Consider the following 27,897-nt stretch of genomic DNA (forward strand, 5'->3'; position numbering starts at 1 on the left):
AGGTACCAGAGGGGAATAAACCTCTCCCATCTCTCATCACCACTTCCTGTCTCTCCTCTGATGTCACTTCCTGTGGCAGTCATAGACTGCCCCCCACCCTTACTGCACCGCTCTACCTGTCTTCTCACACTCTGCTCTCACGTCCTGCGCTGACTTCTCACGAGGTGGAGGAACCTAATTATAACCAGACATACTGGATAATCCATACAGTGACCCTATAGATATAATAATAAAGAACCAGAAACACCCCACAGATCACATTCCTTCAAATAACAAGGGACCGTAATAATGAATATACAGGATACTTCTATAGGGTACGTCCCCATATACCCTACAGGAAATAATACTTCTGCCAGCAGTCATTGATGACAGCAAAGCTTGTCCCAGTAGATCTCTTTATAGAGGAGATTGGTTGGATCCGGGCTCTCTGTGTTTGGCTGCTCAGGTACATATTGCGCATCTGGCAGAGGCTCCCGGCGGGGGTGTCTGGCAGAGGCTCCCGGCGGGGGTATCTGGCAGAGGCTCCCGGCGGGGGTATCTGGCAGAGGCTCCCGGCGGGGGTATCTGGCAGAGGCTCCCGGCCGGGGTATCTGGCAGAGGCTCCCGGCCGGGGTATCTGGCAACGGCTCCCGGCCGGGGTATCTGGCAGAGGCTCCCGGCCGGGGTATCTGGCAGAGGCTCCCGGCCGGGGTATCTTCAGGATAGGAAAGGTCACAGCAGAGGCTCCCGGCCGGGGTATCTGGCAGAGGCTCCCGGCCGGGGTATCTGGCAGAGGCTCCCGGCCGGGGTATCTCCGGGATAGGAAAGGTCACAGCAGAGGCTCCCGGCCGGGGTATCTGGCAGAGGCTCCCGGCCGGGGTATCTCCGGGATAGGAAAGGTCACGATCTCTCTGCTTCTCCCTGTTCCCTTCTCCCTGGCTGAGAGGTGATGCTGGTATCTGCTCTGTTTTACTTTGTTCCTCTTAAATCTCTCTTCCTCTCTCTGCCCCTATCTCCCCCCCCCCTCTCCCTCTCCCTCCCCTTCTCCCCCTCTCCCCCTCTCCCCTTCTCCCCCTCTCCCTCTCTCTCTCTCCTGTGATCTGGTGACAGTAAATGTGGGGATTTGGAGGAAGAACTGAAGAATGTCACCAATAACCTAAAGTCCATTGAGGCGCAGGCTGATAAGGTATCAAGTGTCTTACCCCCCCCCTCCATCCCCTAATACTGAGAGGGCCCCCCTATCCTGTCTATAACATACACCCCCACACTGATAATATGAGGTGCTAACACCCTAATACTGAGATATACCCCTATCCTGTCTATAACATACACCCTACACTGATAATATATGAGGTGCTGACACCCTAATACTGAGATATACTCCCATCCTGTCTATAACATACACCCTATACTGATAATATGAGGTGCTAACACCCTAATACTGAGATATACCCCCATCCTGTCTATAACATACACCCCACAATGATAATATATGAGGTGCTGACACCCTAATACTGAGATATACCCCCATCCTGTCTATAACATACACCCCACAATGATAATATATGAGGTGCTAACACCCTAATATCAGTGCCCCCCATCCGGTCTATAACATACACCCCACACTGATAATATATGAGGTACTGACACCCTAATACTGAGATATACCCCCATCCTGTCTATAACATACACCCCACAATGATAATATATGAGGTGCTGACACCCTAATACTGGTTCCAGGGCCCCTTGGCTGTCTCGCTGACTTTGTCCTTACGCGTTGGATGTTTTCTATCTCTATTAATGTTTGTCCTCATCTAGCGCTCTCTGATCTCTGGCAGTCTCTCTCATCTCTGGCTGTCTCTCTGTCCCCTGGCTGTCTCTCTGTCCCCTGGCTGACTCTCTGTCCCCTGGCTGACTCTCTGTCCCCTGGCTGACTCTCTGGTCTGATGTCTGTCTCTCTCTTTGATGTCTGGCTGTCTCATTTTTCAGTACTCCTCCAAGGAAGACAAATACGAGGAAGAAATTAAACTTCTCGGTGACAGACTGAAAGAGGTAAGAGACGTCAGAGGAAGTCCCAAAGGACTCTGGGAGGGAGCGGAGAAAAGGTCAGGGAGGGAGGAGGAAAGGTCGGGGAGGTCGGGGAGGGACGGAGGAAAGGTCAGGGAGGTCGGGGACGGAGGAGCAAAGGTCGGGGAGGGAGGAGGAAAGGTCGGGGAGGGAGGGGAGGGAGGAGGAAAGGTCGGGGAGGTCGGGGAGAGACGGAGGAAAGGTCAGGGAGGTTGGGGAGGGACGGAGAAAAGGTCAGGGAGGTCGGGGAGGTGTCGGAGAAAAGGTCAGGGAGGTGTCGGAGGGAGCGGAGAAAAGGTCGGGAGGGAACGGAGAAAAGGTCAGGGAGGTCGGGGAGGTGTCGGAGAAACGGTCAGGGAGGTGTCGGGGAGGGAGCGGAGAAAAGGTCGGGGAGGGAGCGGAGAAAAGGTCGGGAGGGAACGGAGAAAAGTTAGGTCAGGGTGGGTGAAGAAAAAAGGTCAGGGAGGTCGGGGACGGATCGTAGAAAAGGTCGGAGGTCAGGGTGGGTGAAGAAAAAAGGTCAGGGAGGTCAAGAAGGAGCGGAGAAAAGGTCAGGGAGGTCGGGGAGGGACGGAGAAAAGGTCAGCGAGGTCGAGAAGGAACAGAAAAAGGTCAGGGAGGGACGGAGAAAAGGTCAGGGAGGTCGGGAGGGAGCGGAGAAATGGTCAGGGAGGTTGGGGAGGGATGGAGAAAAGGTCAGGGGGGTCGGGGAGGGACGGAGAAAAGGTCAGGGAGGTCGGGGAGGGACGGAGAAAAGGTCAGGGAGGTCGGGGAGGGACGTAGAAAAGGTCAGGGAGGGATGGAGAAAAGGTCAGGGAGGTCGAGGACAGGTTGTAGAAAAGGTCAGGGAGGTCGGGAGGGAGCAGAGAAAAGGTCAGGGAGGTCGGGGAGGGACGGAGAAAAGGTCAGGGAGGTCGGGGAGGGAGCGGAGAAAAGGTCGGGGAGGGAGAAGAGAAAAGGTCAGGGAGGTCGGGGACGGGTCGTAGAAAAGGTCAGGGAGGTCGAGGAGGGACGGAGAAAAGGTCAGGGAGGTCGGGGAGGGGTCAGAGAAAAGGTCAGGGAGGTTGGGGAGGGAGAAGAGAAAAGGTCAGGGAGGTCGGGGACGGGTCGTAGAAAAGGTCAGGGAGGTCGAGGAGGGACGGAGAAAAGGTCAGGGAGGGATCAGAGAAAAGGTCGGGGAGGGAGCAGAGAAAAGGTCAGGGAGGTCAGGGAGGGACGGAGAAAAGGTCAGGGAGGTCGAGGAGGGATGGAGAAAAGGTCGGGGAGGGGTCAGAGAAAAGGTCGGGGAGGTCGGGGAGGGACAGAGAAAAGGTCAGGGAGGGAGAAGAGAAAAGGTCAGGGAGGTCGGGGATGGGTCGTAGAAAAGGTCAGGGAGGTCGGGGAGGGACGGAGAAAAGGTCGGGGAAGGAGCGGCGAAAAGGTCAGGGAGGGAGCGGAGAAGAGGTCAAGGAAGGTGCGGAGAAAAGGTCAGGGAGGTCGGGGAGGGACGGAGAAAAGGTCAGAGAGGGAGCGGAGAAAAGGTCAGGGAGGTCGGAGAAGGGCTGGGAGGGGTCAGGGTTAGGGTCAAGGAGGGGTTAAGTCCAGGTTACAGAGGGGTCAGGGGATGTAAAGCACAGCTCACAGAGGTGGCAGGGGCTATTGATGGTGTTACAGGTAATCTTATTTGATTTAGGGAGGGGGTTCTGTGCTTTTGGAGCTGCTAGTTTCCAGATGTATTCTTTTGGGGGTCACATTCACTGTATTAGGGTCACCCTCATACTGTGATTTTGAGGGTTCTATGGTTACGCCTTTGGGGTCATCTGCAGGCTATAATTTTTTGTGCTCTGGCCATAATTTTGGGGTCAACCTCACACTGTGATTTTGGGGTTATTTCTCAGGCTGAGACTCGTGTTGAGTTTTCAGAGAGATCAGTGGCCAAGCTGGAGAAGACTATTGATGATCTGGAAGGTAAGAGACTCTTTTCTCAGCTTCTCCCCTCCCTCAGCCTCCCCCTTCCTCAGCCTCCCCCTCCCTCACCTCCCCCCTCACTCAGCCTTCCCCCTTCCTCAGCTTCCCCCCTCTCTCAGCCTCCCCCCTCCCTTAGCCTCCCATCCCTCAGCCTTCCCCTCCCTCAACTTCCCCCCTCCCTCAACCCCCCCCTCCCACAGCCTCCCCCCTCCCTCAGCTTCCCCCCTCCCTCAGCTTCCCCCCTCTCTCAGCCTCCCCCCTCCCTTAGCCTCCCATCCCTCAGCCTTCCCCTCCCTCACCTTCCCCCTCACTCAACCTTTCCCCACACTCAGCCTTCCCCCTCCCTCCATGTGACCCGCTCAGACAGCCCTCTCACACTACCCCCTCACAGTAGCTATTTTATACTTTGCACTCTTATACATGCCGCTCTCACACCTCTCCTCCAATGTTCCTCCTCATCGTTCACATTCCACCTCTGTTATTTATTTCCAGTTTATGCTTTTACTTATCATGTTTTTCTCAATTATTTTCCATCTCTTTCCTTCCCACTGTTACGTATGTATTTGTGCCTGTCTCTCTGTGCCTGTCTCTCTGTGCCTGTCTCTCTGTACGTGTGATTCTGTCTGTCCCTATGTAACTGTCTCTCTGTGCCTGTCTCTGTGGCTGTCTCTCTGTGCCTGTCTCTCTGTGCCTGTCTCTGTGTGTGTGATTCTTTCTGTCCCTATGTAACTGTCTTTCTGTCCCCGTATCTGTATGTCCCTACTGTATGTCTGCCTTTCTATCTGCCTGTCTCTCTGTAATTGTCTTTGTCTATTCTTCTGTCACTCTCGTCCCTTGCTCTCTGCTTCTGTACTTCCCACTCTCTACCCCTGCTGTCTCTCTGTATCCCCCCTCCACGTGTCTCTCATGGTTCTGCTGTCTCTAGATGAGGTATATGCTCAGAAGGTGAAGTATAAATCCATCAGTGAGGAGCTGGACAATGCTCTCAATGACATCACCTCTCTCTGAGTCTTGACTGTCACTTCTCCTGCACAAGCTGTCTCTTTGCTGACCGTTATTGAGCACATCTTCACCTGCCATGGCCGGTCTATTTACCAAGTCATTGCCTATCTCCTCTCCCATGACCTGTCTCTCTGCTCCCAAGCACAAGACCTCTCTCCATCACAGCATGTCTCTGCTCCCAAACACAAGACCTCTCTCCATCACAGCATGTCTCTGCTCCCAAACACAAGACCTCTCTTCATCACAGCATGTCTCTGCTCCCAAACACAAGACCTCTCTCCATCACAGCATGTCTCTGCTCCCAAACACAAGACATCTCTCCATCACAGCATGTCTCTGCTCCCAAACACAAGACATATCTCCGTTGCCAGTTGCTGAATATTTCTTTGGACCTCTGTCTTCTCCATTCAATGCATGTTTCTATTCTGAGAGTCTCTCTGCCTATCAAAACACGTCACTTTCCTCTCTGTCTCTTCATCATTCCCCCATAATGACCTGACTCTCTCCTTCCCCTGCATGTCTGTGTGACTGTCATTGTATGTCTCTGTTGCTCTCTTGCTTATCATTGCACGCTCTTCTGACTTTCACAGTGTTTTTTTGTTCCAGTTTCGACATGTCTCTGCCTCTCACGGCATGTCTACGTTCTTCTCACTTAATACTCTATCCTCCTGCCTGTTAATACCTCTCTTCCTGTCTCAGAAGTAATTGTACTTATCCTTATTTGTCTCTCCTATGCCCTTCTCTTCCTTTAACTCCCTCTCACTGTGTTCACTGTCCCCCCCCCCTATATTCTGGACACACCTCCAGTATTTCCCCCTTCTCTCTCACTCATGGTGGGGCTATGTAGTGGAGAGATGGTGGGGTAGCATTGCTTTCTGATTGTTCAGTGTGGTCCGGTGGGGATATGACATGCATGGAACCATCCTGGTCTTTAGTGTTGGGTTAGAGATGTTTGAAGGAAGCCCAGCAGTCTGAGGGTGGCTTAGAGACCTTCTCCCACCTCTCTCTTATTCTCGGAACTCTCTCATGGGTCTCTCTGTTTTTTCTCTATGCTACTAATTTAATAAAGTATTTATCCTCCTCCTCCAAGCTTCTTGTTTTTTTTCTCCTTGCTACTGCTCTCTTCTTGCTCTAGACTACCACACTGTCCTTACATTTCACCAATAACACAGATGAAATAATTGAACAACACACATTCCACATCTAACACAGAAGGTGTATTCAACATACAACACAAACCAATATCATACCAACAAAATCAACACAAATTGCAAAGCAAACTTGTTATTCAAGAACCAAAACACAAACTAAACGTATTACTCTAGTACCAAAAAATAAAACCCAAGCCAGTCTTATTACTCTAAAACCAACACGTATCTCCAACTAGTGTTACATAGTTACATAGTAGTTACAAAGTGACATATTTACATAGTAAATATAGGTTGAAAAAAAGACATACGTCCATCAAGTTCAACCTATGATAAATGAATGTTATCATATTATAACTACACATCATTCTAATACAACCGGAACCAGACCAGCAGTATCACTGACCCCGCTGCCCTCTCTGCCCTCTCAAAGCTCCAGTCTCTGGTTTCTGATGGTCCTGGGCTTGTCTTTACTTGCTGGTCTCAGGTTCTATATACTGGTTCTCTTTTGTTAGACTTTTAGTTTGGTTTCTGGTATTGTACATGGTTTCTCTGGTATTATTTTCTGACCTTTGTTTAGTCTCGTCTCTGGTTTGGGTTTATTGTACGAGATTGGGTCTTGATTTAATTCTAAAGCCAGTCTCAGGTCTGAAGTGGATATTTGGCATTATTCAGGCTAGTCTCTTGTGTTGATTCCTAGTTTAGTTTAAGCGCTGCCTCCAGTTTCTCTCGTCTGAGTTTAATCCTTGGTCTAGGAATATATTCTGCTCTGGATGGACCCTGGTTTATTTGGCTTGCTCGTTTATAGGCTAAAGTTGGACCCTAAAGGTTGTCTCCTGTCCTGAGAGTAGACTGTCATTTTAGGTTAATCTTTTATAATTTCTTTCTTATACTGGTATCTGGAGCCTCAGGCCTGTTGGTATTATTGCCTGGTCTGATGTTAATCTCTAGTATCTCAAATTGAGACTCTGGTCTGAGATATGCCTCCAATTTCTTTCTTTGGTCTAAAGTCAGGAATTAGTTTAGTTCTATGCTGTAATGTTAGTGCTGCAAAGTTAATCTGGTTTAATTATGTGCTGTCAGAAATAAATCAGAGGGGGGTCACTGATTTAGTTGTCTATTGTAAGGTTAGTCTCTGGTGTAATCCTGCGCTGTAAGGTTAGTCTCTGGTTTAATTCTGTGCTGTAAGGTTAGTCTCTGGTTTTATTCTGTGCTGTAAGGTTAGTCTCTGGTGTAATCCTGCACTGTAAGGTTAGTCTCTGGTGTAATCTTGCGCTGTAAGGTTAGTCTCTGGTGTAATCCTGTGCTGTAAGGTTAGTCTCTGGTGTAATTCTGCGCTGTAAGGTTAGTCTCTGGTGTAATTCTGTGCTGTAAGGTTAGTCTCTGGTGTAATCCTGTGCTGTAAGGTTAGTCTCTGGTGTAATTCTGTGCTGTAAGGTTAGTCTCTGGTGTAATTCTGCACTGTAAGGTTAGTCTCTGATGTAATTCTGTGCTGTAAGGTTAGTCTCTGGTGTAATTCTGCGCTGTAAGGTTAGTCTCTGGTGTAATTCTGTGCTGTAAGGTTAGTCTCTGGTGTAATTCTGTGCTGTAAGGTTAGTCTCTGGTGTAATCCTGTGCTGTAAGGTTAGTCTCTGGTGTAATTCTGCACTGTAAGGTTAGTCTCTGATGTAATTCTGTGCTGTAAGGTTAGTCTCTGGTGTAAATCTGTGCTGTAAGGTTAGTCTCTGGTGTAATTCTGTGCTGTAAGGTTAGTCTCTGGTGTAATTCTGTGCTGTAAGGTTAGTCTCTGGTGTAATTCTGTGCTGTAAGGTTAGTCTCTGGTGTAATCCTGCGCTGTAAGGTTAGTCTCTGGTGTAATCCTGCGCTGTAAGGTTAGTCTCTGGTGTAAATCTGCGCTGTAAGGTTAGTCTCTGGTGTAATCCTGTGCTGTAAGGTTAGTCTCTGGTGTAATTCTGTGCTGTAAGGTTAGTCTCTGGTGTAATCCTGTGCTGTAAGGTTAGTCTCTGGTGTAATCCTGCGCTGTAAGGTTAGTCTCTGGTGTAATTCTGCGCTGTAAGGTTAGTCTCTGGTGTAATCCTGCGCTGTAAGGTTAGTCTCTGGTGTAATTCTGTGCTGTAAGGTTAGTCTCTGGTGTAATCCTGCGCTGTAAGGTTAGTCTCTGGTGTAATTCTGTGCTGTAAGGTTAGTCTCTGGTGTAATTCTGCGCTGTAAGGTTAGTCTCTGGTGTAATCCTGCGCTGTAAGGTTAGTCTCTGGTGTAAATCTGCGCTGTAAGGTTAGTCTCTGGTGTAATCCTGCGCTGTAAGGTTAGTCTCTGGTGTAATCCTGCGCTGTAAGGTTAGTCTCTGATGTAATTCTGCGCTGTAAGGTTAGTCTCTGGTGTAATTCTGTGCTGTAAGGTTAGTCTCTGGTGTAATCCTGTGCTGTAAGGTTAGTCTCTGGTGTAAATCTGCGCTGTAAGGTTAGTCTCTGGTATAATCCTGTGCTGTAAGGTTAGTCTCTGGTGTAATTCTGCACTGTAAGGTTAGTCTCTGGTGTAATCCTGCGCTGTAAGGTTAGTCTCTGGTGTAATCCTGTGCTGTAAGGTTAGTCTCTGGTGTAATCCTGCGCTGTAAGGTTAGTCTCTGGTGTAATTCTGTGCTGTAAGGTTAGTCTCTGGTGTAATTCTGTGCTGTAAGGTTAGTCTCTGGTGTAATTCTGTGCTGTAAGGTTAGTCTCTGGTGTAATACTGTGCTGTAAGGTTAGTCTCTGGTGTAATCCTGCGCTGTAAGGTTAGTCTCTGGTGTAAGTCTGCGCTGTAAGGTTAGTCTCTGGTGTAATTCTGTGCTGTAAGGTTAGTCTCTGGTGTAATCCTGCGCTGTAAGGTTAGTCTCTGGTGTAATCCTGCGCTGTAAGGTTAGTCTCTGGTGTAATTCTGCGCTGTAAGGTTAGTCTCTGGTGTAATCCTGCGCTGTAAGGTTAGTCTCTGGTGTAATCCTGCGCTGTAAGGTTAGTCTCTGGTGTAATTCTGTGCTGTAAAGTTAGTCTCTGGTGTAATCCTGTGCTGTAAGGTTAGTCTCTGGTGTAATTCTGCACTGTAAGGTTAGTCTCTGGTGTAATTCTGTGCTGTAAGGTTAGTCTCTGGTGTAATTCTGTGCTGTAAGGTTAGTCTCTGGTGTAATCCTGTGCTGTAAGGTTAGTCTCTGGTGTAATTCTGTGCTGTAAGGTTAGTCTCTGGTATAATCCTGCGCTGTAAGGTTAGTCTCTGGTGTAATCCTGCGCTGTAAGGTTAGTCTCTGGTGTAATTCTGTGCTGTAAGGTTAGTCTCTGGTGTAATTCTGCGCTGTAAGGTTAGTCTCTGGTGTAATTCTGCGCTGTAAGGTTAGTCTCTGGTGTAATTCTGTGCTGTAAGGTTAGTCTCTGGTGTAATCCTGTGCTGTAAGGTTAGTCTCTGGTGTAATTCTGTGCTGTAAGGTTAGTCTCTGGTGTAATCCTGCGCTGTAAGGTTAGTCTCTGGTGTAATTCTGTGCTGTAAGGTTAGTCTCTGGTGTAAATCTGTGCTGTAAGGTTAGTCTCTGGTGTAATTCTGTGCTGTAAGGTTAGTCTCTGGTGTAATTCTGTGCTGTAAGGTTAGTCTCTGGTGTAATTCTGTGCTGTAAGGTTAGTCTCTGGTGTAATTCTGTGCTGTAAAGTTAGTCTCTGGTTTAATCCTGTGCTGTAAGGTTAGTCTCTGGTGTAATTCTGTGCTGTAAGGTTAGTCTCTGGTGTAATTCTGTGCTGTAAAGTTAGTTTCTGGTGTAATCCTGCGCTGTAAGGTTAGTCTCTGGTTTAATCCTATGCTGTAAGGTTAGTCTCTGGTGTAATCCTGTGCTGTAATGTTAGTCTCTGGTGTAATTCTGTGCTGTAAGGTTAGTCTCTGGTGTAAATCTGTGCTGTAAGGTTAGTCTCTGGTGTAAGTCTGTGCTGTAAGGTTAGTCTCTGGTGTAATTCTGTGCTGTAAGGTTAGTCTCTGGTGTAATTCTGTGCTGTAAGGTTAGTCTCTGGTGTAATTCTGTGCTGTAAGATTAGTCTCTGGTTTAATCCTGTGCTGTAAGGTTAGTCTCTGGTGTAATCCTGTGCTGTAAGGTTAGTCTCTGGTGTAAATCTGTGCTGTAAGGTTAGTCTCTGGTGTAAATCTGTGCTGTAAGGTTAGTCTCTGGTGTAAATCTGCGCTGTAAGGTTAGTCTCTGGTGTAATTCTGCGCTGTAAGGTTAGTCTCTGGTGTAATACTGTGCTGTAAGGTTAGTCTCTGGTGTAATCCTGTGCTGTAAGGTTAGTCTCTGGTGTAATTCTGTGCTGTAAGATTAGTCTCTGGTTTAATCCTGTGCTGTAAGGTTAGTCTCTGGTGTAATCCTGTGCTGTAAGGTTAGTCTCTGGTGTAAATCTGTGCTGTAAGGTTAGTCTCTGGTGTAAATCTGTGCTGTAAGGTTAGTCTCTGGTGTAAATCTGCGCTGTAAGGTTAGTCTCTGGTGTAATTCTGCGCTCTAAGGTTAGTCTCTGGTGTAATACTGTGCTGTAAGGTTAGTCTCTGGTGTAATCCTGTGCTGTAAGGTTAGTCTCTGGTGTAATTCTGTGCTGTAAGATTAGTCTCTGGTTTAATCCTGTGCTGTAAGGTTAGTCTCTGGTTTAATCCTGCGCTGTAAGGTTAGTCTCTGGTGTAAGTCTGCGCTGTAAGGTTAGTCTCTGGTGTAATTCTGTGCTGTAAGGTTAGTCTCTGGTGTAATTCTGTGCTGTAAGGTTAGTCTCTGGTGTAATCCTGTGCTGTAAGGTTAGTCTCTGGTGTAATTCTGTGCTGTAAGGTTAGTCTCTGGTGTAATCCTGTGCTGTAAGGTTAGTCTCTGGTGTAATCCTGCGCTGTAAGGTTAGTCTCTGGTGTAAGTCTGTGCTGTAATGTTAGTCTCTGGTGTAATTCTGTGCTGTAAGATTAGTCTCTGGTTTAATCCTGTGCTGTAAGGTTAGTCTCTGGTGTAAATCTGTGCTGTAAGGTTAGTCTCTGGTGTAATTCTGCGCTGTAAGGTTAGTCTCTGGTGTAATTCTGTGCTGTAAGGTTAGTCTCTGGTGTAATTCTGTGCTGTAAGGTTAGTCTCTGGTGTAATCCTGCGCTGTAAGGTTAGTCTCTGGTGTAATTCTGTGCTGTAAGGTTAGTCTCTGGTGTAAGTCTGTGCTGTAAGGTTAGTCTCTGGTGTAATTCTGTGCTGTAAGGTTAGTCTCTGGTGTAATTCTGTGCTGTAACATTAGTCTCTGGTTTAATCTTGTGCTGTAAGGTTAGTCTCTGGTGTAATCCTGCGCTGTAAGGTTAGTCTCTGGTGTAATTCTGTGCTGTAAGGTTAGTCTCTGGTGTAATTCTGTGCTGTAAGGTTAGTCTCTGGTGTAATCCTGCGCTGTAAGGTTAGTCTCTGGTGTAATTCTGTGCTGTAAGGTTAGTCTCTGGTGTAATCCTGCGCTGTAAGGTTAGTCTCTGGTGTAAGTCTGTGCTGTAAGGTTAGTCTCTGGTGTAAGTCTGTGCTGTAAGGTTAGTCTCTGGTGTAATTCTGTGCTGTAAGGTTAGTCTCTGGTGTAATTCTGTGCTGTAAGGTTAGTCTCTGGTGTAAATCTGTGCTGTAAGGTTAGTCTCTGGTGTAAATCTGTGCTGTAAGGTTAGTCTCTGGTGTAATTCTGTGCTGTAAGATTAGTCTCTGGTTTAATCCTGTGCTGTAAGGTTAGTCTCTGGTGTAATTCTGTGCTGTAAGGTTAGTCTCTGGTGTAATCCTGCGCTGTAAGATTAGTCTCTGGTTTAATCCTGTGCTGTAAGGTTAGTCTCTGGTGTAATCCTGTGCTGTAAGGTTAGTCTCTGGTATAATCCTGCGCTGTAAGGTTAGTCTCTGGTGTAAGTCTGTGCTGTAAGGTTAGTCTCTGGTGTAATTCTGTGCTGTAAGGTTAGTCTCTGGTGTAATTCTGTGCTGTAATGTTAGTCTCTGGTGTAATTCTGTGCTGTAAGGTTAGTCTCTGGTGTAATCCTGTGCTGTAAGGTTAGTCTCTGGTGTAAATCTGTGCTGTAAGGTTAGTCTCTGGTGTAAATCTGCGCTGTAAGGTTAGTCTCTGGTGTAATTCTGTGCTGTAAGGTTAGTCTCTGGTGTAATCCTGCGCTGTAAGATTAGTCTCTGGTTTAATCCTGTGCTGTAAGGTTAGTCTCTGGTGTAATTCTGTGCTGTAAGGTTAGTCTCTGGTGTAATCCTGCGCTGTAAGGTTAGTCTCTGGTGTAATTCTGTGCTGTAAGGTTAGTCTCTGGTTTAATCCTGCGCTGTAAGGTTAGTCTCTGGTGTAATTCTGTGCTGTAAGGTTAGTCTCTGGTGTAATCCTGTGCTGTAAGGTTAGTCTCTGGTGTAATTCTGTGCTGTAAGGTTAGTCTCTGGTGTAATTCTGTGCTGTAAGGTTAGTCTCTGGTGTAATCCTGTGCTGTAAGGTTAGTCTCTGGTGTAATTCTGTGCTGTAAGGTTAGTCTCTGGTGTAAATCTGTGCTGTAAGGTTAGTCTCTGGTTTAATCCTGCGCTGTAAGGTTAGTCTCTGGTGTAATTCTGCGCTGTAAGGTTAGTCTCTGGTGTAAATCTGTGCTGTAAGGTTAGTCTCTGGTGTAATCCTGTGCTGTAAGGTTAGTCTCTGGTGTAATTCTGTGCTGTAAGGTTAGTCTCTGGTGTAAATCTGTGCTGTAAGGTTAGTCTCTGGTTTAATCCTGTGCTGTAAGGTTAGTCTCTGGTGTAATCCTGTGCTGTAAGGTTAGTCTCTGGTGTAATCCTGCGCTGTAAGGTTAGTCTCTGGTGTAATTCTGTGCTGTAAGGTTAGTCTCTGGTGTAATCCTGCGCTGTAAGGTTAGTCTCTGGTGTAATTCTGTGCTGTAAGGTTAGTCTCTGGTGTAATCCTGCGCTGTAAGGTTAGTCTCTGGTGTAATCCTGTGCTGTAAGGTTAGTCTCTGGTGTAATCCTGTGCTGTAAAGTTAGTCTCTGGTGTAATTCTGTGCTGTAAAGTTAGTCTCTGGTGTAATTCTGTGCTGTAAGATTAGTCTCTGGTTTAATCCTGTGCTGTAAGATTAGTCTCTGGTTTAATCCTGTGCTGTAAGGTTAGTCTCTGGTGTAATCCTGTGCTGTAAGGTTAGTCTCTGGTGTAAATCTGCGCTGTAAGATTAGTCTCTGGTGTAAGTCTGCGCTGTAAGGTTAGTCTCTGGTGTAAATCTGCGCTGTAAGGTTAGTCTCTGGTGTAATCCTGTGCTGTAAAGTTAGTCTCTGGTGTAATTCTGTGCTGTAAGATTAGTCTCTGGTTTAATCCTGTGCTGTAAGATTAGTCTCTGGTTTAATCCTGTGCTGTAAGGTTAGTCTCTGGTGTAATCCTGTGCTGTAAGGTTAGTCTCTGGTTTAATCCTGTGCTGTAAAGTTAGTCTCTGGTGTAATTCTGTGCTGTAAAGTTAGTCTCTGGTGTAATTCTGTGCTGTAAGGTTAGTCTCTGGTGTAATTCTGTGCTGTAAGGTTAGTCTCTGGTGTAATTCTGTGCTGTAAGATTAGTCTCTGGTTTAATCCTGTGCTGTAAGATTAGTCTCTGGTTTAATCCTGTGCTGTAAGGTTAGTCTCTGGTGTAATCCTGTGCTGTAAAGTTAGTCTCTGGTTTAATCCTGTGCTGTAAAGTTAGTCTCTGGTGTAATTCTGTGCTGTAAAGTTAGTCTCTGGTGTAATTCTGTGCTGTAAAGTTAGTCTCTGGTGTAATTCTGTGCTGTAAGATTAGTCTCTGGTTTAATCCTGTGCTGTAAGATTAGTCTCTGGTTTAATCCTGTGCTGTAAGGTTAGTCTCTGGTGTAATCCTGTGCTGTAAGGTTAGTCTCTGGTGTAATTCTGTGCTGTAAGGTTAGTCTCTGGTGTATGTCTGTGCTGTAAGGTTAGTCTCTGGTGTAATTCTGCGCTGTAAGGTTAGTCTCTGGTGTATGTCTGTGCTGTAAGGTTAGTCTCTGGTGTAATACTGCGCTGTAAGGTTAGTCTCTGGTGTAATTCTGTGCTGTAAGGTTAGTCTCTGGTGTAATCCTGTGCTGTAAGGTTAGTCTCTGGTGTAATTCTGTGCTGTAAGGTTAGTCTCTGGTGTAATCCTGTGCTGTAAGGTTAGTCTCTGGTGTAATTCTGCGCTGTAAAGTTAGTCTCTGGTGTAATCCTGCGCTGTAAAGTTAGTCTCTGGTGTAATCCTGCGCTGTAAGGTTAGTCTCTGGTGTAATCCTGCGCTGTAAAGTTAGTCTCTGGTGTAATCCTGCGCTGTAAGGTTAGTCTCTGGTATAATTCTGTGCTGTAAGGTTAGTCTCTGGTGTAATCCTGCGCTGTAAGGTTAGTCTCTGGTGTAATCCTGTGCTGTAAGGTTAGTCTCTGGTGTAATTCTGTGCTGTAAGGTTAGTCTCTGGTGTAATTCTGTGCTGTAAGGTTAGTCTCTGGTGTAATCCTGTGCTGTAAGGTTAGTCTCTGGTGTAAATCTGTGCTGTAAGGTTAGTCTCTGGTGTAATTCTGTGCTGTAAGGTTAGTCTCTGGTGTAATTCTGTGCTGTAAGGTTAGTCTCTGGTGTAATCCTGCGCTGTAAGGTTAGTCTCTGGTGTAATTCTGCGCTGTAAGGTTAGTCTCTGGTGTAATCCTGCGCTGTAAGGTTAGTCTCTGGTGTAATTCTGTGCTGTAAGGTTAGTCTCTGGTGTAATCCTGCGCTGTAAGGTTAGTCTCTGGTGTAAGTCTGCGCTGTAAGGTTAGTCTCTGGTGTAATCCTGCGCTGTAAGGTTAGTCTCTGGTGTAATTCTGTGCTGTAAGGTTAGTCTCTGGTGTAAGTCTGCGCTGTAAGGTTAGTCTCTGGTTTAATCCTGCGCTGTAAGGTTAGTCTCTGGTGTAATTCTGCGCTTTAAGGTTAGTCTCTGGTGTAAGTCTGCGCTGTAAAGTTAGTCTCTGGTGTAATTCTGTGCTGTAAGGTTAGTCTCTGGTTTAATCCTATGCTGTAAGGTTAGTCTCTGGTGTAAGTCTGCGCTGTAAGGTTAGTCTCTGGTGTAATCCTATGCTGTAAGGTTAGTCTCTGGTGTAAATCTGCGCTGTAAGGTTAGTCTCTGGTGTAATCCTGCGCTGTAAGGTTAGTCTCTGGTGTAAGTCTGCGCTGTAAGGTTAGTCTCTGGTGTAATCCTGTGCTGTAAGGTTAGTCTCTGGTGTAATCCTGTGCTGTAAGGTTAGTCTCTGGTGTAATTCTGTGCTGTAAGGTTAGTCTCTGGTGTAAGTCTGCGCTGTAAGGTTAGTCTCTGGTGTAATTCTGCGCTGTAAGGTTAGTCTCTGGTGTAAGTCTGCGCTGTAAGGTTAGTCTCTGGTGTAATCCTGTGCTGTAAAGTTAGTCTCTGGTGTAATCCTGTGCTGTAAGGTTAGTCTCTGGTGTAATCCTGTGCTGTAAGGTTAGTCTCTGGTGTAATCCTGTGCTGTAAGGTTAGTCTCTGGTGTAATTCTGTGCTGTAAGGTTAGTCTCTGGTGTAATCCTGCGCTGTAAAGTTAGTCTCTGGTGTAATCCTGCGCTGTAAGGTTAGTCTCTGGTATAATTCTGTGCTGTAAGGTTAGTCTCTGGTGTAATCCTGCGCTGTAAGGTTAGTCTCTGGTGTAATCCTGTGCTGTAAGGTTAGTCTCTGGTGTAATTCTGTGCTGTAAGGTTAGTCTCTGGTGTAAGTCTGCGCTGTAAGGTTAGTCTCTGGTGTAAATCTGTGCTGTAAGGTTAGTCTCTGGTGTAATTCTGTGCTGTAAGGTTAGTCTCTGGTGTAATTCTGTGCTGTAAGGTTAGTCTCTGGTGTAATCCTGTGCTGTAAGGTTAGTCTCTGGTGTAATCCTGTGCTGTAAGGTTAGTCTCTGGTGTAATTCTGTGCTGTAAGGTTAGTCTCTGGTGTAATTCTGTGCTGTAAGGTTAGTCTCTGGTGTAATTCTGTGCTGTAAGGTTAGTCTCTGGTGTAATTCTGCGCTGTAAGGTTAGTCTCTGGTGTAATCCTGCGCTGTAAGGTTAGTCTCTGGTGTAATTCTGTGCTGTAAGGTTAGTCTCTGGTGTAATCCTGCGCTGTAAGGTTAGTCTCTGGTGTAAGTCTGCGCTGTAAGGTTAGTCTCTGGTGTAATCCTGCGCTGTAAGGTTAGTCTCTGGTGTAATTCTGTGCTGTAAGGTTAGTCTCTGGTGTAAGTCTGCGCTGTAAGGTTAGTCTCTGGTTTAATCCTGCGCTGTAAGGTTAGTCTCTGGTGTAATTCTGCGCTTTAAGGTTAGTCTCTGGTGTAAGTCTGCGCTGTAAAGTTAGTCTCTGGTGTAATTCTGTGCTGTAAGGTTAGTCTCTGGTTTAATCCTATGCTGTAAGGTTAGTCTCTGGTGTAAGTCTGCGCTGTAAGGTTAGTCTCTGGTGTAATCCTATGCTGTAAAGTTAGTCTCTGGTGTAAATCTGCGCTGTAAGGTTAGTCTCTGGTGTAATCCTGCGCTGTAAGGTTAGTCTCTGGTGTAAGTCTGCGCTGTAAGGTTAGTCTCTGGTGTAATCCTGTGCTGTAAAGTTAGTCTCTGGTGTAATCCTGTGCTGTAAGGTTAGTCTCTGGTGTAATTCTGTGCTGTAAGGTTAGTCTCTGGTGTAAGTCTGCGCTGTAAGGTTAGTCTCTGGTGTAATTCTGCGCTGTAAGGTTAGTCTCTGGTGTAAGTCTGCGCTGTAAGGTTAGTCTCTGGTGTAATCCTGTGCTGTAAAGTTAGTCTCTGGTGTAATCCTGTGCTGTAAGGTTAGTCTCTGGTGTAAGTCTGCGCTGTAAGGTTAGTCTCTGGTGTAATCCTGTGCTGTAAAGTTAGTCTCTGGTTTAATCCTGTGCTGTAAGGTTAGTCTCTGGTGTAATACTGTGCTGTAAGGTTAGTCTCTGGTGTAATCCTGTGCTGTAAGGTTAGTCTCTGGTGTAATCCTGTGCTGTAAGGTTAGTCTCTGGTGTAATCCTGTGCTGTAAGGTTAGTCTCTGGTGTAATTCTGTGCTGTAAGGTTAGTCTCTGGTGTAAGTCTGCGCTGTAAGGTTAGTCTCTGGTGTAAGTCTGCGCTGTAAGGTTAGTCTCTGGTGTAATCCTGTGCTGTAAAATTAGTCTCTGGTGTAATCCTGTGCTGTAAGGTTAGTCTCTGGTGTAATCCTGTGCTGTAAGGTTAGTCTCTGGTGTAATTCTGTGCTGTAAGGTTAGTCTCTGGTGTAAGTCTGCGCTGTAAGGTTAGTCTCTGGTGTAATTCTGCGCTGTAAGGTTAGTCTCTGGTGTAATCCTGCGCTGTAAGGTTAGTCTCTGGTGTAATTCTGTGCTGTAAGGTTAGTCTCTGGTGTAATCCTGCGCTGTAAGGTTAGTCTCTGGTGTAATCCTGCGCTGTAAGGTTAGTCTCTGGTATAATCCTGTGCTGTAAGGTTAGTCTCTGGTATAATCCTGTGCTGTAAGGTTAGTCTCTGGTATAATCCTGTGCTGTAAGGTTAGTCTCTGGTGTAATTCTGTGCTGTAAGGTTAGTCTCTGGTGTAAGTCTGCGCTGTAAGGTTAGTCTCTGGTGTAATCCTGTGCTGTAAGGTTAGTCTCTGGAGTAATTCTGCGCTGTAAGGTTAGTCTCTGGTGTAAGTCTGCGCTGTAAGGTTAGTCTCTGGTGTAATCCTGCGCTGTAAGGTTAGTCTCTGGTGTAATCCTGCGCTGTAGGTTAGTCTCTGGTGTAATCCTGCGCTGTAAGGTTAGTCTCTGGTGTAATACTGTGCTGTAAGGTTAGTCTCTGGTGTAAATCTGCGCTGTAAGGTTAGTCTCTGGAGTAATTCTGCGCTGTAAGGTTAGTCTCTGGTGTAAATCTGCGCTGTAAGGTTAGTCTCTGGTGTAATCCTGCGCTGTAAGGTTAGTCTCTGGTGTAATACTGTGCTGTAAGGTTAGTCTCTGGTGTAAGTCTGTGCTGTAAGGTTAGTCTCTGGTGTAATTCTGTGCTGTAAGGTTAGTCTCTGGTGTAATTCTGTGCTGTAAGGTTAGTCTCTGGTGTAATTCTGCGCTGTAAGGTTAGTCTCTGGTGTAATCCTGCGCTGTAAGGTTAGTCTCTGGTGTAATTCTGTGCTGTAAGGTTAGTCTCTGGTGTAATTCTGTGCTGTAAAGTTAGTCTCTGGTGTAATCCTGCGCTGTAAGGTTAGTCTCTGGTGTAATTCTGTGCTGTAAGGTTAGTCTCTGGTGTAATCCTGCGCTGTAAGGTTAGTCTCTGGTGTAATCCTGCGCTGTAAGGTTAGTCTCTGGTATAATCCTGCGCTGTAAGGTTAGTCTCTGGTGTAATTCTGCGCTGTAAGGTTAGTCTCTGGTATAATCCTGCGCTGTAAGGTTAGTCTCTGGTGTAATCCTGCGCTGTAAGGTTAGTCTCTGGTGTAATTCTGTGCTGTAAGGTTAGTCTCTGGTGTAATACTGTGCTGTAAGGTTAGTCTCTGGTGTAAGTCTGTGCTGTAAGGTTAGTCTCTGGTGTAATTCTGTGCTGTAAGGTTAGTCTCTGGTGTAATCCTGTGCTGTAAAGTTAGTCTCTGGTGTAATCCTGCGCTGTAAGGTTAGTCTCTGGTGTAAGTCTGTGCTGTAAGGTTAGTCTCTAAGACTCGTCTCCAGCATCTTTTTCTTGTTTTAGGTTGGTCTTTGCTCTTTGGTATCATTATGTGATCTATAATGGGTCACTTTTCTCACCGTGTGACTTTTGGTTTTTGGTCTCCGGTCTTGGCGTTCAGTCTGTTGTCCATGTTGTCCATGCCAGGTCTAAGTCTCTCTCATTTATATCTTCAGTTGCAGCCTCTGATCTGTTGACCAGTCTCAGCCTCTGATCTGTCATCTCGGATAATTCTCAGATGTCTCAAATGTATTAATCCGTGCGTGATCCAGGGGGAGCATGGGAGAAAAGAATATAAAAAAACACAATATAAGTGCAGACAGTTGGTACTGGGTGAATTAAAGTGATTTTTGTCTTGGCTCATGAGTGTTGCCTACTCACAAGATTTAAATAGGACACGGGCAGTTTAGACACAATGGTCTCAGTGGACTGGATCTGTGGATTCTGAGTATGATGCGATCTTCACTCTCAGCCAGACAGCATATGTGTGGAGGGAAAGAGAGTATACATAGTGCAGACCAGTATGGTAAAAAGGTATAACTTTATAGAACTTTAAAAATGAACACTTACAATAAAAACATTAATTTCAGGCATGTATCACACTGATTGTGAGTGGAAGGAGGTGGACTGCAGATCTTAGGGCTCACCCGCCACCTTTGCTGCGCAGGCACTGCGAGGGAAACTGCTCCGCTGGAGGGTCCTTCTCAGTCCCTTCCCGGGTACTCGGATGCTGGAGGCTCCAATCTCCCTGGTGTGTGTCTGCTGCGGTATCCCCACTTCAGAAGTACGCCGTCTGATGAGACTCGAGTGACTCGGATACGTCACTTCCCGTGTAGTCCCGCTGCGTCACTTCCGGTGGTGGGCTCCCGATCTCTGTCCTACTCCTCTCTCCCAGAAGGCGGGTACCACTCTACGCGTTTCGCCAAAGAGTGCGTGGCGTCACTCGAGTACCATCAGATGGCGTACTTCTGAAGTGGGGATACCGCAGCAGACACACACCAGGGAGATTGGAGCCTCCAGCATCCGAGTACCCGGGAAGGGACTGAGAAGGACCCTCCAGCGGAGCAGTTTCCCTCGCAGTGCCTACGCAGCAAAGGTGGCGGGTGAGCCCTAAGATCTGCAGTCCACCTCCTTCCACTCACAATCAGTGTGATACATGCCTGAAATTAATGTTTTTATTGTAAGTGTTCATTTTTAAAGTTCTATAAAGTTATACCTTTTTACCATACTGGTCTGCACTATGTATACTCTCTTTCCCTCCACACATATGCTGTCTGGCTGAGAGTGAAGATCGCATCATACTCAGAATCCACAGATCCAGTCCACTGAGACCATTGTGTCTAAACTGCCCGTGTCCTATTTAAATCTTGTGAGTAGGCAACACTCATGAGCCAAGACAAAAATCACTTTAATTCACCCAGTACCAACTGTCTGCACTTATATTGTGTTTTTTTATATTCTTTTCTCCCATGCTCCCCCTGGATCACGCACGGACTTGTACAACCTGAGGGACCAGTGGAGCCAGTCCCTAACCAGCTGGGTCGAGCAGGGGGTCTTTATATCATTTTTTATACACTTTAATATTATACACGTGTGTACACGCATTTGTCATATTCCTGCATCAATTGATTTAAGAATAATCACTGTATATTGATAGTGGACACTAGTAGAGTTAGCGCTTTATATTCACTATAACACAGCTCAAATGTATTAATGACATCTCCTTTCTGGCTCTGTTTGTTCTCACTTTCCTAATGCATCGTGTGGCGCTTTAAGTCACTCTCACTGAGATTACAAGGTCCCTGGAAGTGACCAGGAATAAGAGCGCTCACTGCTTGTAATGTTGAAGCACTTCCTGTCTGTCACTTTGTGTAAGAATTGGGAGATAAGAGCGCTGGTATATTGGGAGGGTATGATACTATCGGGGAGAGGTGTAAGAGCGCTGATATATTGGGAGGGTATGATACTATCGGGGAGAGGTATAAGAGCGCTGGTATATTGGGAGGGTATGATACTATCGGGGAGAGGTATAAGAGCGCTGATATATTGGGAGGGTTTGATACTATCGGGGAGAGGTATAAGGGCGCTGATATATTGGGAGGGTATGATACTATCGGGGAGAGGTATAAGAGCGCTGGTATATTGGGAGGGTATGATACTATCGGGGAGAGGTATAAGAGCGCTGGTATATTGGGAGGGTATGATACTATCGGGGAGAGGTATAAGAGCGCTGATATATTGGGAGGGTATGATACTATCGGGGAGAGGTATAAGAGCGCTGGTATATTGGGAGTGTATGATACTATCGGGGAGAGGTATAAGGGCGCTGGTATATTGGGAGTGTATGATACTATCGGGGAGAGGTATAAGAGCGCTGGTATATTGGGAGGGTATGATACTATCGGGGAGAGGTATAAGAGCGCTGGTATATTGGGAGGGTATGATACTATCGGGGAGAGGTATAAGAGCGCTGATATATTGGGAGTGTATGATACTATCGGGGAGAGGTGTAAGAGTGCTGATATATTGGGAGTGTATGATACTATCGGGGAGAGGTATAAGAGCGCTGGTATATTGGGAGGGTATGATACTATCGGGGAGAGGTATAAGAGCGCTGATATATTGGGAGGGTATGATACTATCGGGGAGAGGTATAAGAGCGCTGATATATTGGGAGGGTATGATACTATCGGGGAGAGGTATAAGAGCGCTGGTATATTGGGAGGGTATGATACTATCGGGGAGAGGTATAAGAGCGCTGGTATATTGGGAGGGTTTGATACTATCGGGGAGAGGTATAAGAGCGCTGGTATATTGGGAGGGTATGATACTATCGGGGAGAGGTATAAGAGCGCTGGTATATTGGGAGGGTATGATACTATCGGGGAGAGGTATAAGAGCGCTGATATATTGGGAGGGTATGATACTATCGGGGAGAGGTATAAGAGCGCTGATATATTGGGAGGGTATGATACTATCGGGGAGAGGTATAAGGGCGCTGGTATATTGGGAGGGTATGATACTATCGGGGAGAGGTATAAGAGCGCTGGTATATTGGGAGGGTATGATACTATCGGGGAGAGGTATAAGAGCGCTGATATATTGGGAGGGTATGATACTATCGGGGAGAGGTATAAGAGTGCTGATATATTGGGAGTGTATGATACTATCGGGGAGAGGTATAAGAGCGCTGATATATTGGGAGGGTTTGATACTATCGGGGAGAGGTATAAGAGTGCTGATATATTGGGAGGGTTTGATACTATCGGGGAGAGGTATAAGAGCGCTGATATATTGGGAGGGTATGATACTATCGGGGAGAGGTATAAGAGCGCTGATATATTGGGAGTGTATGATATTATCGGGGAGAGGTATAAGAGCGCTGATATATTGGGAGGGTATGATACTATCGGGGAGAGGTATAAGGGCGCTGGTATATTGGGAGGGTATGATATTATCGGGGAGAGGTATAAGGGCGCTGGTATATTGGGAGGGTATGATATTATCGGGGAGAGGTATAAGAGCGCTGATATATTGGGAGGGTATGATACTATCGGGGAGAGGTATAAGAGCGCTGATATATTGGGAGGGTATGATACTATCGGGGAGAGGTATAAGAGCGCTGGTATATTGGGAGTGTATGATACTATCGGGGAGAGGTATAAGAGCGCTGGTATATTGGGAGGGTATGATACTATCGGGGAGAGGTATAAGAGCGCTGGTATATTGGGAGGGTATGATACTATCGGGGAGAGGTATAAGAGTGCTGATATATTGGGAGGGTATGATACTATCGGGGAGGGGTATAAGAGCGCTGGTATATTGGGAGTGTATGATACTATCGGGGAGAGGTATAAGGGCGCTGATATATTGGGAGTGTATGATATTATCGGGGAGAGGTATAAGAGTGCTGATATATTGGGAGGGTTTGATACTATCGGGGAGAGGTGTAAGAGCGCTGGTATATTGGGAGGGTTTGATACTATCGGGGAGGGGTATAAGAGTGCTGATATATTGGGAGGGTATGATACTATCGGGGAGAGGTATAAGGGCGCTGATATATTGGGAGTGTATGATATTATCGGGGAGAGGTATAAGAGCGCTGGTATATTGGGAGTGTATGATACTATCGGGGAGAGGTATAAGAGCGCTGGTATATTGGGAGGGTATGATACTATCGGGGAGAGGTATAAGAGTGCTGATATATTGGGAGGGTATGATACTATCGGGGAGAGGTATAAGGGCGCTGGTATATTGGGAGGGTATGATACTATCGGGGAGAGGTATAAGAGCGCTGATATATTGGGAGGGTATGGTACTATCGGGGAGAGGTATAAGAGCGCTGGTATATTGGGAGGGTATGATACTATCGGGGAGAGGTATAAGAGTGCTGATATATTGGGAGGGTTTGATACTATCGGGGAGAGGTATAAGAGCGCTGGTATATTGGGATGGTATGATACTATCGGGGAGAGGTATAAGAGCGCTGATATATTGGGAGGGTATGATACTATCGGGGAGAGGTATAAGAGCGCTGGTATATTGGGAGGGTATGATACTATCGGGGAGAGGTATAAGGGCGCTGGTATATTGGGATGGTATGATACTATCGGGGAGAGGTATAAGAGCGCTGGTATATTGGGAGGGTATGATACTATCGGGCAGAGGTATAAGGGCGCTGGTATATTGGGAGGGTATGATACTATCGGGGAGAGGTATAAGAGCGCTGATATATTGGGAGGGTATGATACTATCGGGGAGAGGTATAAGAGCGCTGGTATATTGGGAGGGTATGATACTATCGGGGAGAGGTATAAGGGCGCTGGTATATTGGGAGGATATGATACTATCGGGGAGAGGTATAAGAGCGCTGGTATATTGGGAGGGTATGATACTATCGGGGAGAGGTATAAGAGCGCTGATATATTGGGAGGGTATGATACTATCGGGGAGAGGTATAAGAGCGCTGGTATATTGGGAGGGTATGATACTATCGGGGAGAGGTATAAGGGCGCTGGTATATTGGGAGGGTATGATACTATCGGGGAGAGGTATAAGGGCGCTGGTATATTGGGAGGGTATGATACTATCGGGGAGAGGTATAAGAGCGCTGATATATTGGGAGGGTATGATACTATCGGGGAGAGGTATAAGGGCGCTGGTATATTGGGAGGGTATGATACTATCGGGGAGAGGTATAAGAGCGCTGGTATATTGGGAGGGTATGATACTATCGGGGAGAGGTATAAGAGCGCTGGTATATTGGGAGGGTATGATACTATCGGGCAGAGGTATAACGGCGCTGGTATATTGGGAGGGTATGATACTATCGGGGAGAGGTATAAGGGCGCTGGTATATTGGGAGGGTATGATACTATCGGGGAGAGGTATAAGGGCGCTGGTATATTGGGAGGGTTTGATACTATCGGGGAGAGGTATAAGGGCGCTGGTATATTGGGAGGGTATGATACTATCGGGGAGAGGTATAAGAGCGCTGATATATTGGGAGGGTATGATACTATCGGGGAGAGGTATAAGAGCGCTGATATATTGGGAGTGTATGATACTATCGGGGAGAGGTGTAAGAGCGCTGATATATTGGGAGGGTATGATACTATCGGGGAGAGGTATAAGAGCGCTGGTATATTGGGAGGGTATGATACTATCGGGGAGAGGTATAAGAGCGCTGATATATTGGGAGGGTATGATACTATCGGGGAGAGGTATAAGAGCGCTGGTATATTGGGAGGGTATGATACTATCGGGGAGGGGTATAAGGGCGCTGGTATATTGGGAGGGTATGATACTATCGGGGAGAGGTATAAGGGCGCTGATATATTGGGAGGGTATGATACTATCGGGGAGAGGTATAAGAGCGCTGGTATATTGGGAGGGTATGATACTATCGGGGAGAGGTATAAGAGCGCTGGTATATTGGGAGGGTATGATACTATCGGGGAGAGGTGTAAGAGTGCTGATATATTGGGAGGGTATGATACTATCGGGGAGAGGTATAAGGGCGCTGGTATATTGGGAGTGTATGATACTATCGGGGAGAGGTATAAGGGCGCTGATATATTGGGAGGGTTTGATACTATCGGGGAGAGGTATAAGAGCGCTGATATATTGGGAGGGTATGATACTATCGGGGAGAGGTATAAGAGCGCTGGTATATTGGGAGGGTATGATACTATCGGGGAGAGGTATAAGGGCGCTGGTATATTGGGATGGTATGATACTATCGGGGAGAGGTATAAGAGCGCTGGTATATTGGGAGGGTATGATACTATCGGGCAGAGGTATAAGGGCGCTGGTATATTGGGAGGGTATGATACTATCGGGGAGAGGTATAAGAGCGCTGATATATTGGGAGGGTATGATACTATCGGGGAGAGGTATAAGAGCGCTGGTATATTGGGAGGGTATGATACTATCGGGGAGAGGTATAAGGGCGCTGGTATATTGGGAGGATATGATACTATCGGGGAGAGGTATAAGAGCGCTGGTATATTGGCAGGGTATGATACTATCGGGGAGAGGTATAAGAGCGCTGATATATTGGGAGGGTATGATACTATCGGGGAGAGGTATAAGAGCGCTGGTATATTGGGAGGGTATGATACTATCGGGGAGAGGTATAAGGGCGCTGGTATATTGGGAGGGTATGATACTATCGGGGAGAGGTATAAGGGCGCTGGTATATTGGGAGGGTATGATACTATCGGGGAGAGGTATAAGAGCGCTGATATATTGGGAGGGTATGATACTATCGGGGAGAGGTATAAGGGCGCTGGTATATTGGGAGGGTATGATACTATCGGGGAGAGGTATAAGAGCGCTGGTATATTGGGAGGGTATGATACTATCGGGGAGAGGTATAAGAGCGCTGGTATATTGGGAGGGTATGATACTATCGGGCAGAGGTATAACGGCGCTGGTATATTGGGAGGGTATGATACTATCGGGGAGAGGTATAAGGGCGCTGGTATATTGGGAGGGTATGATACTATCGGGGAGAGGTATAAGGGCGCTGGTATATTGGGAGGGTTTGATACTATCGGGGAGAGGTATAAGAGCGCTGGTATATTGGGATGGTATGATACTATCGGGGAGAGGTATAAGAGCGCTGATATATTGGGAGGGTATGATACTATCGGGGAGAGGTATAAGAGCGCTGGTATATTGGGAGGGTATGATACTATCGGGGAGAGGTATAAGGGCGCTGGTATATTGGGAGGGTATGATACTATCGGGGAGAGGTATAAGGGCGCTGGTATATTGGGAGGGTTTGATACTATCGGGGAGAGGTATAAGGGCGCTGGTATATTGGGAGGGTTTGATACTATCGGGGAGAGGTATAAGAGCGCTGGTATATTGGGATGGTATGATACTATCGGGGAGAGGTATAAGAGCGCTGATATATTGGGAGGGTATGATACTATCGGGGAGAGGTATAAGAGCGCTGGTATATTGGGAGGGTATGATACTATCGGGGAGAGGTATAAGGGCGCTGGTATATTGGGATGGTATGATACTATCGGGGAGAGGTATAAGAGCGCTGGTATATTGGGAGGGTATGATACTATCGGGCAGAGGTATAAGGGCGCTGGTATATTGGGAGGGTATGATACTATCGGGGAGAGGTATAAGAGCGCTGATATATTGGGAGGGTATGATACTATCGGGGAGAGGTATAAGAGCGCTGGTATATTGGGAGGGTATGATACTATCGGGGAGAGGTATAAGGGCGCTGGTATATTGGGAGGATATGATACTATCGGGGAGAGGTATAAGAGCGCTGGTATATTGGGAGGGTATGATACTATCGGGGAGAGGTATAAGAGCGCTGATATATTGGGAGGGTATGATACTATCGGGGAGAGGTATAAGAGCGCTGGTATATTGGGAGGGTATGATACTATCGGGGAGAGGTATAAGGGCGCTGGTATATTGGGAGGGTATGATACTATCGGGGAGAGGTATAAGGGCGCTGGTATATTGGGAGGGTATGATACTATCGGGGAGAGGTATAAGAGCGCTGATATATTGGGAGGGTATGATACTATCGGGGAGAGGTATAAGGGCGCTGGTATATTGGGAGGGTATGATACTATCGGGGAGAGGTATAAGAGCGCTGGTATATTGGGAGGGTATGATACTATCGGGGAGAGGTATAAGAGCGCTGGTATATTGGGAGGGTATGATACTATCGGGCAGAGGTATAACGGCGCTGGTATATTGGGAGGGTATGATACTATCGGGGAGAGGTATAAGGGCGCTGGTATATTGGGAGGGTATGATACTATCGGGGAGAGGTATAAGGGCGCTGGTATATTGGGAGGGTTTGATACTATCGGGGAGAGGTATAAGGGCGCTGGTATATTGGGAGGGTATGATACTATCGGGGAGAGGTATAAGAGCGCTGATATATTGGGAGGGTATGATACTATCGGGGAGAGGTATAAGGGCGCTGATATATTGGGAGGGTATGATACTATCGGGGAGAGGTATAAGAGCGCTGGTATATTGGGAGGGTATGATACTATCGGGGAGAGGTATAAGAGCGCTGATATATTGGGAGGGTATGATACTATCGGGGAGAGGTATAAGAGCGCTGATATATTGGGAGGGTATGATACTATCGGGGAGAGGTATAAGAGCGCTGGTATATTGGGAGTGTATGATACTATCGGGGAGGGGTATAAGAGCGCTGATATATTGGGAGGGTATGATACTATCGGGGAGAGGTATAAGGGCGCTGATATATTGGGAGTGTATGATACTATCGGGGAGAGGTATAAGAGCGCTGATATATTGGGAGTGTATGATACTATCGGGGAGAGGTGTAAGAGCGCTGATATATTGGGAGGGTATGATACTATCGGGGAGAGGTATAAGAGCGCTGGTATATTGGGAGGGTATGATACTATCGGGGAGAGGTATAAGAGCGCTGATATATTGGGAGGGTATGATACTATCGGGGAGAGGTATAAGAGCGCTGGTATATTGGGAGGGTATGATACTATCGGGGAGGGGTATAAGGGCGCTGGTATATTGGGAGGGTATGATACTATCGGGGAGAGGTATAAGGGCGCTGATATATTGGGAGGGTATGATACTATCGGGGAGAGGTATAAG

The 27,897-nt window shown here is 46.7% G+C and overlaps 1 protein-coding gene across 3 annotated transcripts in view; it reads left to right on the forward strand.

Annotated features, from left to right (window-relative positions):
* LOC142466984 (tropomyosin-like) overlaps positions 1-27,897 on the forward strand; it is a 40,730-nt gene that overhangs the window by 1,080 nt on the left and 11,753 nt on the right. The window contains exons 3-6 of one of the 3 annotated variants that reach the window (XM_075572658.1): positions 1-2; positions 1,969-2,031; positions 3,924-3,993; positions 4,919-6,078. The exon at positions 1-2 is cut by the window's left edge and continues 74 nt beyond it. In XM_075572658.1, coding sequence (XP_075428773.1) covers positions 1-2; positions 1,969-2,031; positions 3,924-3,993; positions 4,919-5,001 — 218 coding nt within the window. In that variant the 3' untranslated portion in view covers positions 5,002-6,078. Of the gene's footprint in view, positions 3-1,089; positions 1,166-1,968; positions 2,032-3,923; positions 3,994-4,918; positions 6,079-27,897 lie in introns of those variants that run through there. The other 2 variants (XM_075572637.1, XM_075572645.1) reach the window with 2 other exon arrangements.

The sequence above is a fragment of the Ascaphus truei genome, chromosome 1, assembly GCF_040206685.1.
Source record: "Ascaphus truei isolate aAscTru1 chromosome 1, aAscTru1.hap1, whole genome shotgun sequence".
Lineage (NCBI taxonomy): Eukaryota > Metazoa > Chordata > Amphibia > Anura > Ascaphidae > Ascaphus > Ascaphus truei.